This window comes from Cicer arietinum, chromosome 4 (genome assembly GCF_000331145.2).
Source record: "Cicer arietinum cultivar CDC Frontier isolate Library 1 chromosome 4, Cicar.CDCFrontier_v2.0, whole genome shotgun sequence".
In the NCBI taxonomy this organism is placed as follows: domain Eukaryota; kingdom Viridiplantae; phylum Streptophyta; class Magnoliopsida; order Fabales; family Fabaceae; genus Cicer; species Cicer arietinum.
The window spans coordinates 2,480,121-2,493,561 of NC_021163.2; the positions used below are offsets into that span (position 1 = coordinate 2,480,121).

At 28.6% G+C, this 13,441-nt stretch overlaps 2 protein-coding genes across 3 annotated transcripts; one reads left to right on the top strand and one right to left on the bottom strand.

The window, feature by feature from the left end:
* Positions 1–1,424: 1,424 nt before the first annotated feature.
* Positions 1,425–5,217, top strand: LOC101494670 (uncharacterized). 2 transcript variants are annotated; one of them, XM_073368120.1, is made up of 5 exons: positions 1,425–2,144; positions 3,208–3,380; positions 3,546–3,780; positions 4,149–4,321; positions 4,803–5,170. In XM_073368120.1, the coding sequence occupies exons 1-5, from the start codon at positions 1,623–1,625 to the stop codon at positions 4,837–4,839; spliced, it is 1,140 nt and encodes a 379-aa protein (XP_073224221.1). In that variant the 5' UTR covers positions 1,425–1,622; the 3' UTR covers positions 4,840–5,170. The 2 variants fall into 2 exon arrangements, with proteins under 2 accessions (XP_073224221.1, XP_004495259.1); XM_004495202.4 differs by having other exon boundaries at positions 1,427–2,144; positions 4,789–5,217.
* An 879-nt stretch (positions 5,218–6,096) lies between these two features.
* Positions 6,097–9,696, bottom strand: LOC101495212 (uncharacterized). The gene is made up of 4 exons (XM_004495205.4): positions 9,514–9,696; positions 9,300–9,425; positions 8,240–8,620; positions 6,097–6,587 (listed from the first exon to the last, which is right to left on the bottom strand). Coding segments are annotated over exons 1-4 (765 nt in total). The 5' UTR covers positions 9,515–9,696; the 3' UTR covers positions 6,097–6,330.
* Between the last annotated feature and the right edge of the window lie 3,745 nt (positions 9,697–13,441).

The window sequence follows — 13,441 nt, forward strand, 5'->3', positions numbered from 1 at the left end:
TATTTTTTGGGTCTAATGAAGACAGAGAAGAAAATTGCATGGAAAATAATAAGGTCTTTGCTGTCATTTCGTCCTTCCCTCGTCACTGACGCCCAATCATTTCTTACTTTATTTCTCGTGCGTTTGTTTTTCCCGTTCTTTTCGTTGCCCTTTTGCCATTTTTATTTATTTTCTCCACTTTCTTGTTTTTTCCTATTTTCTCTCTCTGTTGGGATATACATGGAAAAATGGATTTTGCCAAACGCTGTCTTGTGGCTCAACAATATTATTAACAAACTAAACAATATCTCTGTTGTGATCATAAATTATGACAGATTGTATTACAGACCGTACCTTCCGTTTTTGGAACACTTATTACTTATTAGATTAGATTCTATCACTAAATGTAAAGTCGTTTTCATTATGTTTATGTGTCTATATGGATTGGAGATAATGTTGTCACAATATTATTAAGTCAACCAATGGATTTCACATGTTTTAGTAGATAGACTACTTTCATATGATGGGAGACTTTCATCCTACGCTTCTTTAACATAATCACGTTCTTCTTGCCTTCCGTAACTGGAACCTGAAACCTAAAATCAGCTTTAGGTGTGCAACGTTTTAGGATAGTAGTCAAATTATAAATATGCCATTTACTTATAAATATTTCACATGTTGCTCAGAAATTTAAATGATTTTTATACTCCAAGACTATGAAATTGAAACCAGCTATTCAAGTGTATATAAACTTTACTTTTAATTTTACAAATGTGGATTCTTATTCCAACTAACAATTATTTTTGTCTCGTAAGTATAATTCATTTGATAGATGTGACGATATTGATTTGTAAGAGTTTGAGTTCGAATGTAAGATACTTTATTTTTTCACTTAAGATGTATGAATCTAACTATTAGATTTTAAAAATTTAATTTTTAAAGACAAATGTTAATATAATTAGTGATTATATTAATTTTACAGATTTGAATATGTAACATTCTTAAAACTTTTTTGGTGTCACTCATCTCACCAATCCAATACTAGACTTATTTCTTTTTTATAATAATGTGTCATTCATTAATGATATCAAATTACATTAAATAATATATTATTGTTGATGTAGACCATAAATAGTAGATTTGAGAAAAATCAATTTGTAGTTTATCAATTTGATTGTGTGGATGGAAATTACCAAATTCCATGATTATTTACTTCCATTCTTCTTATTTATTTTTCAAAAACAATTAAATTGATAAAAACTGATGTAACTGAAAAGACAAAAAAAATGATGTACTTGACATTTTGATCCATAAAAAATAATAATAATAATAATAATAATAATAATAATAATAATAATAATAATAATAAATAAATAAATAAATAAAATAAAAACTGTCTTGCTAAAGAAAGAGTATTATATAAAAGAGGTTAGAGCACGATGCAATGCAGAACGACTTGAAACTCTAATTTTTTTTGATATCTCACTAACTTTGTCTATTTTGGTAACATTGGTAGCAATATCATTATCATGAACAAACATAGACCTTTCTTTATAAGCACTATTAAAAACCTCAATTCTGATTTCTATACTCACAAATATTGAACTATATTATTATATCTCTATTTTCTTGTGGCTGCAACTATGGATGAGTTTCAATGTCCCAACAACACATCAACGGAACACGAATTTCATTCAACCTTGCGTTCATCTCCATCATTTGAAATATACAACAAATCTCATGTTCATCATGATTACGACAACCACAACCACCCAGAACATGTTTTGAAAATAACTGCTTTGACTTTGGAATCCAGTGTTGGTAGTGCTGAGTTCAGCTTTGAAAGGAACAAGATGGATTTGATTGAGGAAGCAGAGAATGAAAAAGAGAATGAAATTGATTGGTCAATTGGGATTAAGAATTTGAGTGTTGAAGAAGAAGAAGAAGATGATGATGATGATGGACCAGCTACTCCTCCTATGTATCTTGCAGCAGGGCTTGGAATTGACGGTGGTGAAGTTGTGTCTGATAGTAATCTTATTAGTGATGATATATTTGTTCATAATTTGCATGAAAGTGAGGATCTTGAAGAGTATTATAAGAGAATGGTTGATGGTTATCCCTCACATCCTTTGATTCTGAAAAAATATGCACATTTTTTACAAGTGAGTTGTTTATATTTTTTAGGGTACTTCTTTCTTACTAGATCTGGTCACTATTATAAGAAGAAGAAGAAAAAAAAAAAAGCCTCAAATTTTGTTCATTATTATAAGCAAAAGTTAACTCCTTTTGATTTTTGAACCATTTAATTCAAACACATTTAATAGGGATATTTGAATTTTAAACATTAAAAATGGACAATTTAGTAAATCTTGAATAATGTTTTACTTAAAATCTGGAAGATTAATTACACTTAACCAAATTAGTATTAGTTTTTTTTTGTTATAATAGTGATGGGAGAGTATTTGGCAATTAGTTGACTCACATGGCACTGATGAAACTAGTTTTAATCATTCGGCTTTTTGTTATTTTTGCATGTTCTTCAATTCATGAAGATATATATTTTGTTTTTGAATGAATAGATGAAGGTTTTAGTTTTGGATGATATGGGTGGTAAGGATTGAACCTTTAATTGATGTAGTAAGTCTCATAGGAACCAAAGCTACATATTAATGAGGTAACACATGGTTGATCCATGGTTGATCCATGGTTTCAAGGTCGTGGTCAGGTCGCAATCTTTTATATTGTGGAGAACTGCGGTCAAATATGACTGATGCGGCCTCGATTGCAACTGCATTACAGTTGCGGAGACTAAAAAAACTAGTTATGAGCGCTTACATTTTTTTAGAACTCTTGCTTGCTTCTACATGCTTAGTAGAACTAATTAAAAGATATTGATTTACTAGAACAACAAAGTTTTCACTACGTACGGATATAATTTCATAAACACTAGGAGTCTAAGACAATTTGATTTTTAGAGTTAACCGACTGATAGAAAAATTGAGAATGTTTCTAGAAGAACTGGATGTTTGGATCCGCGTTGAAAGAAAACAAGCGCACAACAATATTTGTAGCTTTCACGTTGAAACACATTTGAACTTGGTTTTAGGATAATTTGAAACACATTTTACATGTTTTATTTGATCAACAGTTGTAGTTTCATTGACTAATATGATGTTTCTTATAGTTCTTTCTCATATGCTAATTTTTTAATACACCTACTGATAGGGTAAGGGGGAACTTGAAGATGCTGAGGAGTACTTTCATCGTGCTACTCTAGCTGATCCTAATGATGGTGAAATCTTGATGCACTATGCGAAGCTGGTGTGGGAGAATCGTCGTGACAGAGATAGAGCATTGTTCTATTTTGAGCGCGCAGCTCAAGCTGCACCTAATGACAGGTAACAACACTGAACACTTCCATGATATTTTGAGTTAGTACTGGTCTAAAACTAGTTTTTCAACCTTATTGAAGTCTGCAGAAACTGGAGTCATCTCTTTGAACCTGCAAAATTTTGAGTTTTCATGAATAAAAGTTAACAGTAAACATGTAACATCCTTTTCAGCAATGTTCTTGCAGCATATGCTAGTTTTCTCTGGGAAACAGAAGATGATGAGAATGACATGGAAAAACAAGATACTGGACCTGTCAAGACCTCAAAAGAAGAAAATGGTGCAGAAAATCTTACAGCAGCTAATTTCAATGAAGAGAGTAATGATGCAGATTATTTGAAGAAGATGGTTGATGACAATCCTAACAATCATTTGTTTCTGAAAAAATATGCTCAGTTTCTGTTTCAGGTGAGAAACTTTTTTATGTTCAAGGCGCATACACATCTTTTAGGAATGTATAATGTTAGCCTGATTCAACACCAAAGCAAATTGCAGCCTCTAAGCATAATATGTACAGATGATACTAAATCTAAATTGTGATATAGGCTCACTAACCCGTGAAAGCTTCTTGCTTTTTCATAATATTTTGACAGAAGAGTCATTTTTTTGCTATTGTTTTTCTGTTCTTTCTCTCATAAACCATTTTCTTGGGTTTTGTTGTGAGTTAAATCCTTAAGATACAGGTGAGGAATTATGAGGATCCTCACATGATTATAGACATGTTATTACTTTGTGTTGGAGGCTTATAAAATTGCATTCCTTAAAATAATGTACAGTCAAACAGTGATGTTGAAGCAGCAGAGGATTACTACTCAAGAGCGATCTCGGCTGCTCCCCACGACGGTGAAATAATATCAGAATATGCTAAACTACAGTGGGAACGTTATCATGATCAGGAAAAAGCTTTGTCTTTATTTGAGCAAGCAGTTCAGGCTACCCCTGGAGATAGGTATAATTCTTGTGACACATCTTTAAGATATATAAAATGTTGTTACTTCAGATTCCTAATAATTAATGCTAAAAAAAAAATGAAATTCATTGGTGACCAATTAAGCACTTATAACATAAACACTATCGTATAAATGTTTATGCATAAGTTATTTCTATAACAAAAGATAAAATAAAGTCTAATTTTTTTATATAAGCTATAAGTTATTTTTATAAGCAATTCAGGTGAGCTTATGAAAATAAGCTGAAAACAGCTTATGAACATGACATAAGCTGTTCTCATAAGCTTTGCAATATAGTTTCATAGTGCTATGTAAGTAGATAAGCTAAAATAAGTCAATCCAAACAGATTACCTGCAATGAAACGCGAGTCTTTATATTGCAAAATTCTGAATTAGAAAAGAAATAACTTACTAAAATAATTTAGATAGAACATACAAGTTGTTGTAACACTTTTGTTGCTTCCAGCAATGTTCTTGCAGCATATACATGTTTTCTTTGGGAAACAGAAGACAATGAAAACTGAATTCAAAGGCAAAGTCAGGTTCAATAAATCTTCTGCGGAAAAGGCCATGATTGTTGCTACTTTTCACAACAGCTCGTTAGAACAGCCGCAAAGAAAGGATCCTAGTTAAAGGATAATAAAGAAAACCAAGACACAATTAATAGAGGGAACAGCAAGATTAGCTCATAGTTATTGCATTTTTTGTTGATTTTTTCTTCTTATTTTTAGAATAACAAATTTAACTACAGACCCTCTTCTCTTATACTGCAACTTTTGTATGGATAGAGTTGTAAATCTTTCACCATAAGCAGCTGTTTGCTGAATACTAGTTGATAGCTTTTTTAATTTATACCGACTATAATCAGCTCTCAGCAAACTAAGACAATTGTATCTGTCCAGTCTTTAGTACTCTAATTATTATTGTCAATAACATCTTTTTCTGAAACTAAAATAATTTTCGAAAAGAAATATTTTTGAATGTGTTCAAAAAATATATACAATCATTATACCACAAAAATCATATTAAATAAAGTTTTTAATAAATTTTAAAAACTTAAAAAATTGGCCAAAAATGGACTTGATTTAAATAATTAAAAAAACTTAAAAACTAAATTTAAATAAAATTTATTTGAGTTAAGTACTTCCATAAAAAAAGTACTCAAAAGTACTTCCATAATCAATTCTTTTGGCCGGTTTTAGATTTTTTAGATCTATAAAACAATTTGTTTAATATATTTATAAATTAAATTGATTAAATTGTTTTAAATTCATTACCGTAAATATGAAATTATATCTAAGGCCAAACAACTATTTGCATAAAACTAAAATGCAATAAAACTCAACTTTATTTGCATAAAGTTTTCTGATCATCAGTAGTGTTTTTATTTTTATTTTCTTATTTGGCAATGCAGCAAAAAATGGTTAGAAGGAAGGTCTAATAGAGCAAAAAATGGTTAGCAGCTTGTATATTACTTTTACAATGCCATAGAATCAGTAATTTACTTAAGAAACAGTGCTATTGGCTCTGAGTTTTTTATCCAGCTAGGCTAGTCTCTATGAAATACTAATCATAACGATTAGTAATCATACAGATAAAGTGAGCAGCATGAATGAAATTGTAGAATTAGTTAAACAGTCCCTTAATATACACATACACATAACAAGATATTCATCTTATACACATGGCTTACCATGAAGCACTGATATATAAGATACCAGACATCGAATTCTTTTTCCTAAATCAATCTTACAGAGAGAAAAACAATCATATATGAAGCAAAAGAAAAAGAAAGTATATAATAGCTCAGGCATTGGCTTGTTGCTTAAAAATCTTATATCCACACAAGTAAACATTGCAAACTGGTGCTGAATTATTAAATATGCACTATATTATTATTCTTTAATTTCTTTTTCCTTGGGAGAGAAACTAATCCTAGATAAAGATCTTAATATATTTTTGCTACCAATTGGTAGCTTGTCGTGCTCCTAAATTATAAAGAAGAAAACTAAAACTTCCAGTGCCTGTGTAAACTTTCAGTTTTGATGCTACCTTTATGCACCTTTTTCTTTCCTACAGGATCAATTTTATCTTTAGACTTAGGCTCTGCGCATTTTCTTGAATCGGGAGGAATATCAGTAGTGTCGTGTGATTTCACTTTACATTGAGCTTGTGAATGTCTATTTGGCAAAACAGTTCTGTTCTTCAAAGCAGATTGTCTTCCATTTCCTATCTTGTTTCGGTTCCCGATCAATATGTCATTTTCTGAATACAAAATTAAGACAGAACTTTAAGGTCATATCAGAGAATCAGAATCAGAAAATAGATGCAAAATGAGGAAACTTGAATCAGAATACAGCATAACTGGTGGTGCTTTCAATAATTACAAATATCAAACTGTGTAAAAGCATTACATTTTCTGCGCACTCTCTTCTGCATCAGCTAGAAGTGAAAGTAATAGTTAAAAATATTATAGATTTCTTATGACTGAATCAGAAATTAGAACCCTGCTAATCTGTCTATGAATATTTTAAGAGCCTCTCTTCTCAGTTTATGCGTATCATATAGGTTTTGAAGCAAACTCTGCTATTCATGTGAATGGAAAGTGATTGGCCAAGTGATTCTTGGAATTGTGATCACAATGATATTTCATGTATTGATTTGCATTAGATTTCAAATAGAATGATGGAAAACCAGCCTACTAGATACAATAATCGTTCTATCCTTTTGATGAGCAAGCTTTAGAATGATTTAAAACTAATGAGTTTTCCAGAAAGAAATGAGTCTTGAAAAGAAAAGGAGGCATACTCCTTGGCTTGGCAGAAGTTGAAGTTGTGCTCGAAGTAATCTCTACCCCAGTCAACTAGGCTAGTTCAACTCTATCATTGGTGCCATTATCCATGTAGATTTGGGTTATTTTTTAAATCAAAATTCAACAACAAAATGGTTGGTTTACAAAGTTTAAATATGTAGTTAATTATGTATAGTAAATTAATGAATATAACAAATAATGAAACTCAATAACCTTTCACTAAATGTAGCTAACCACGAATTTGAACGTAACTAACCACGATGTCCAAGTGTTCAATTAAATGTAGATTTAAGCACCTAGAAATTGTAGTTAATCGCGTTTAGTTGCTGGCTAATGAGTTTTCACTTGTTATATCAATTAACGTTCCACTGAAATATAATTAACCACATATTTGAACTGCACTAACCAACTATTTTGCTATTGATTCTTAATGTCAATTGTGTGTGACAATCATTTTTTGTCCCTATAGTGGTCACCAAAAAACAATAATGCCACACAAAGCTTCATTACAATTGTTTAGAAAAATGGAAGTGGAGATAGAGAGAGAGCACATAGCACTTCTACTATACAACGGCACTAATAGAATTTCACATTGGGAAGACTCCTCAAGCAGTCTCCTAACAACATAATACTACTTAATATTCCTTAACAGATGTAGATGTCGCCACCACAAGCTCAAGAGTCAGTTTTCCCTAAAATATTCTTTTCAGTACCCCAAGGTTTCTTTTCATGTGACTGATGAGGAATTTCGAATATTCAGTCATATAAAGTGCTTCAACTATGAGATTGGTTTAACTTCAAATTTGATCGGGTCTTTATCTGAAAACTCATTTTATAGAGTTGCATTGCATCATTCACATTCTGAAAGTACTCTTAGTAAATTATTAAACATAAAAATTATTTCCATATTTTCTAAAGCATTTTTTTCAGCAAGTATATCCACAACACAGCTATCTATGATATAAAGCATAGGAGTAATTGTTTCTATGATCTCCATCTCTTTGTCAACCTTTAGTTATAATTAGACATTCAAATTGCAAAAAGAAACTGGTAAATAAATAAATATAACTAAATAAACAGAAATTTGATGAAATATGAGATTTACCAGGACTAGAAACGACAGCACGAGGGCGTTGAATTGAACTAGCTCTAATGTTTACTTTATTCTCATCATCACTATTGCCATCCTTCTCGGATTTTCCGTCCTTCTCTAGTCCCCCTGGTCCTGACAAATTGGATATCAAACTGAAGTCCTCAAAATCTTCAGTTACAGATACTCGTGGAATGAAGTCGGATCTAATATTTACTTTACTCTCATTATCAGTATCTCCATCCTTCTCTGGTCCTGCAGATCCTGAAGAATCGGATGCAAAACTGCAGTCACCAAAATCATCGGTCACAGGTACTCGTGGAATTGGTACTTGTGGCACATAACACTTCGGTACTTTGACAATAAATGGCATAGAAACAACTTTGTGGTCTTTTACTGAAAAATCAGAAAACGGTGACTCTATATCAGTAAATGGAGTTGGAACGAAAACAAGGCACAACCAAATGAATGAAAATGTTCAACATAATGGTGTCAATATTGCATTTTATAAAATACGAATCACACTCTCATTCTCCAAACACAGCCCCAAATGATGGAGAAAAAGAACTAAAAAAAATGGAAAAGAAAGGAAAAGTGGCATGACATGTTCATGTGATTAGTCCCGCAATTATTGCTTCAAATAAGTTTCCTGCTTTTAAGGTAAATAACATCCTTGACCAAATTGAAGAACAAGTTGAGCAACTAGTGTGAGTTCATATCATATATACTTAAGCCACATAAAAGGAGAAACCCTATGGAAATAAGTTGTTGGGTTAAACAACATAATAAAGTGCTTACTATATAATTAAGTTTATGTATAAGCTATTTCTATAATAAATAATAAAATTATGTCAAATAAATAAGAGCGGCTCCCTGAATTTGGAGGAAAAGTTGCTAATATGAACATTTCATAAATAAAATGGTTGATATTAATGTCTAATAAGTAATAAATAATAAATAATGATTATATTGAAATATGAACCTTTATTTTCTCAATTTAGATGTACAAATATTGACTATTAAGAAAGAAAAAAGGAAAAAATTGACAAGAGAATTGATTGTAAAATAGAATTACCGGGAGAAGTGGGAGAATGGAAGGATAAAGAGAGGAAAGCTTTCAAACCAAGGTCTCGTACATCATCGTATTCATCTTTTTGAACCTTAAGTTGTTCCTGTCTTAACTTCTTCACCTTTGGATACACTGAACAATTAAGTTCCAAACAAAACAATAAAATCATGTTCATTTCAGCAAAAGTGGCAACAAAAAGAAATTCAAAAAAAGAAGTTACTTGTTTGTTGATTAGCCAAGTAAAGGTGGTCACTCAGAACATGTACTGCAAAGAGAAGGCGATGATGAAGGTGTTGGGTGAGAGTTGAAAGAATGATTGATTCCTTTCCCGCGTCGTTGCACCTGCGCTTTCACTTCATTCATGCCTTTTGACTAACGCCACTCAATATTCAATATTTCTTTTTTAAGACAAACCACGTTCAACCCTTTTATCGGTGGACTTTTATTTTAGGGTTAAATAATTTTTTAATTTTAATAAAATTGTCGTAATTTATTTTTAGTTTTTGTAAACAAATTTCAAATTTATTTAATCTCTAAGAATATTATTGATTTCAATTTTATAAGAACTGTGATATTTGTAGTATTAAAAAGTACAAATACAAAATTATAGAAATTAAAATTTTGTTTAACTTTTTTAAAACATTTTTTGTTGTTGTGAATTGGGTTCAATCTTTACTTTAATCCAATTGAACTATTCAATTTATTATTTATTTATTTATTTATAGAAAATGTCATCATCATCTCCCTTATTTATTTAAGCTTTAGCTTTTTTTTATTGACTAAATTAAAATGTTCTTTTTTATTATCTTTTGCGTTAGTTTTTATATTTAATTCATATGTTAAGTCTAAAAACTGATGACATTGGTGATATTTTTATTTGGTAAATATATTTTAATGGTTATTATACGGTTAAAATTGGATATACTTGACTTTTAACTCAAAAATTCTTAGAATTTCTTGAAATTTGTTATAGTGCTAAATATCATGTTCTCTCAATTTTAATGATCCTAAGTTTTTCAATCACAATAACAATTTTAATTTCTTTAAGTCTAACGTGAGTAGAGATTCTAGTTTCCTTTTTCTTGCTAGAATTTGGTGGGTGTGGAGAACTAGCAATTCTATTTGTATTGGTAAATAATCTTTCTTGATTTTCAAGTTCATTTTGGCTATTGATTTTCTAAATCATTTAATTATAAGTTGTTAGACATCTCATATTCATCGTAGAGAGTATAAACATGATATGATTATAAGAAAGAGACTACGATTTTCATTGTTGATGGTAGCACTATTGAGAATTGTTTGTCCTATTAGTTTTGGTGGCTTAATGAGATATGATATGATTACAAAAAAATAATAGTTTTTTTTTTTTTCCTTCTATTACCAAAAAAATATAATCGATATGCACACATAATATAAAGATATAATCTAAATTACATGTTTAGTTGTTTTATTTATTTTGTAGTTTTACTTTGATTCTATATCTATTCTTTTAGACTATTTTAATCTCCTAACTCTAGTTTATTAGTCAAGTTAGCTCTTTTGATCAAATTTATTAGTTGTATCTTTTGATTGTACATACGTGGCATCAGTTATAGGCGAATAGGATTTATGTAAATCTCAATTTCTCCTTTTTTTTCTCTAAATTTGATTTCCATGCTGGTATTTTTTTTTTTCTTAATTCTTTCATCTTTTTATTCTCCTTTTTTATTCTTTTAAAACTCGTAGTGCCAGCCCTTAAACTTATTAGAATAAGTTTCTAATAAGTTTAAGATAGGACTATAGAAAAAATAAAAAAATTACATGCAAATGCAAAGAAAAGTATAACATGTAAAAGAAAACAAGACATCCTATACAAGGGTTAAATCGTTAAAGTAATTGTTTTAGATTTAAAATAAAATAAAATAAAATAAATTTTTAGTTAGTAAAACGATCTTTATAAATTAATATTATTTAAAATTAATATTGTCTCGACAAATAGTAAATCAAATGACTTGATTATTAATTGGAAAAAAAAATTTGTACAAAATTGATTATATTAATTTAATAAATTGTTCTTTATTCTAAATTTTCTAAATATAACTTTTACAAAAAAAATTTGTACTTTTTCTAGAATTTTATTATAAGCTCAAAATATCTCATATGAAAATTTGGTTTAGGTCTTCTTATGCCTTGAACGGGGTTTATCTCATGCAAGGAGATGGAGAGAGAGAGGAGTATATCAGTATAGCAAACAAAATTCTCGAAATGCTATGATAAATTAACATAAATTCTCAAAATGTTGCTTGAATGCATATTCTAGTCCATTTTTATCTTGTGATTTGTTGTTTATGGTGTGTTCGGTTCAACTCGAGGAGAGAGGAGGGAAATAAATCTATTTTAAATTATATACGGTTCATATAACTTTTAGAAGAAGAGAGGAGTAAAATATATCTTTAAGTATTTTTATTCTTCTTCTATTTTGAGAGAATTTGAAGAAAAAGGGAGAAGAGAACTAAAATAACTAAAATATCATTTAAAATCTTATATTTCTCCTTGGTAAAATTAGCTTATTATTGATAGTTATTAAATTAGAGTATTTGATAAAAATTAATGGTTCAATTAGTTCAAAAATACAAAGTTGCATAAAATGACATTCTTAATTAAAAATAAATTTATCAATTAATGTTTAAAATTAATAAATTAAAATTTTTTATTAACTTAAAATTTATTTTTTATTAATTTAAAATTTATCAAAATGATATATATATATATATATATATATTATATTTATTTTAAAAAAAATATTTATAAAATAAATTATTTATAAATAATTTAAAATTATAATAAATAAATTATTTATTAATCATATATACTTGTATTTATTTATTTTAAATTATTTATAAATAAATTATTTATTTAAATTATTTTAAATTATAATAAATTAATTATAAAGAGTAAAAAAAAAGAAAAAAATTAGAAGAAAAAAAAATGTTAAGCTCTAAACTTATAAGAATTAGTTTATACAAAAAACATTATATATACTATAAACTCATATACTATTGTTATCAAATAAAATTTATAATTTATAAATTATAAACTTGTTATTTTGACTTTTTCAAATAATTAAACTCTGAACTCAATAAAAATTTTCTCATCTATCACAAATATCAAGGAAAAAATTTATTATGGTATCAGTTTCTAATTCTCTCTCCATTGTTGTTTTCATTCCCTTTCTTAAATTAAATTATTCATCATTTCCCAATCAAATCCACATGCTCAGATACACCAACATGATCATCTCAATCCCTTTTGCATTGCAAGTTTTATCTACAAGATTTATGGACCGTGTTAAATGTTGCTTGCAAGTTGGAAAGTTCTCCCTAAATTTTATTATCTTTTGCTTGTCATACTAGACTTCCATAAAATTGGACCGTGGAGAAGTTATGAATAGTTGCTGATCTCTCATTTTCCAATAACTTTTTCTATGTTTTGTTTGTTGTCAAATAAAGATATGTTTGTAGTTGAAGAAATAGAAAATGGATTATAAAAATATTAAGTCAACTAGCAAAACCCACTTTAAGAAAAGGAAAAACCACAAGAAAATAAATTTTAATAATATTAATTCATTCAGTGCAATCAATCTAACATCACACATATATAAAATATAGAAAAGATAAACAAGAATGCAATACTTATAAAATATATATTTAAAAATAAGTCCACGAGCATTATTTAAATTTTTCGACATTTATACCATCCTAATTTTCTCCATAATCCTTCCCAACTCAGAGTTTATCCTCTATTGCGACTATCGGTGATTTTCGTGTCAATTTCACCCATTTTTTACTTCACAAAAAACTGAATTTCAATTTGTTAGACACCGTGTTGATTAATATTTATTGAAGTTTAAAATAAATTACCAAATAAGGTATTTATAAAAAAAATACAAATATATTTAATAATAATAATAATATTTTATTTAAATTATATTTCTTTATATGTAAAATATGTTAATTAAATATACATAAAAAAGTTTTTTTAGAGCCTTCAATAATTTGTTATATCTAAATATACATGAAGAAGAAAAAATTAGCCTAAATATTCTATGCCATGAATATTTTTTTTTTGTTCTTTTTTGTGGTTGATTGATTGTTTTACATAAAATATTT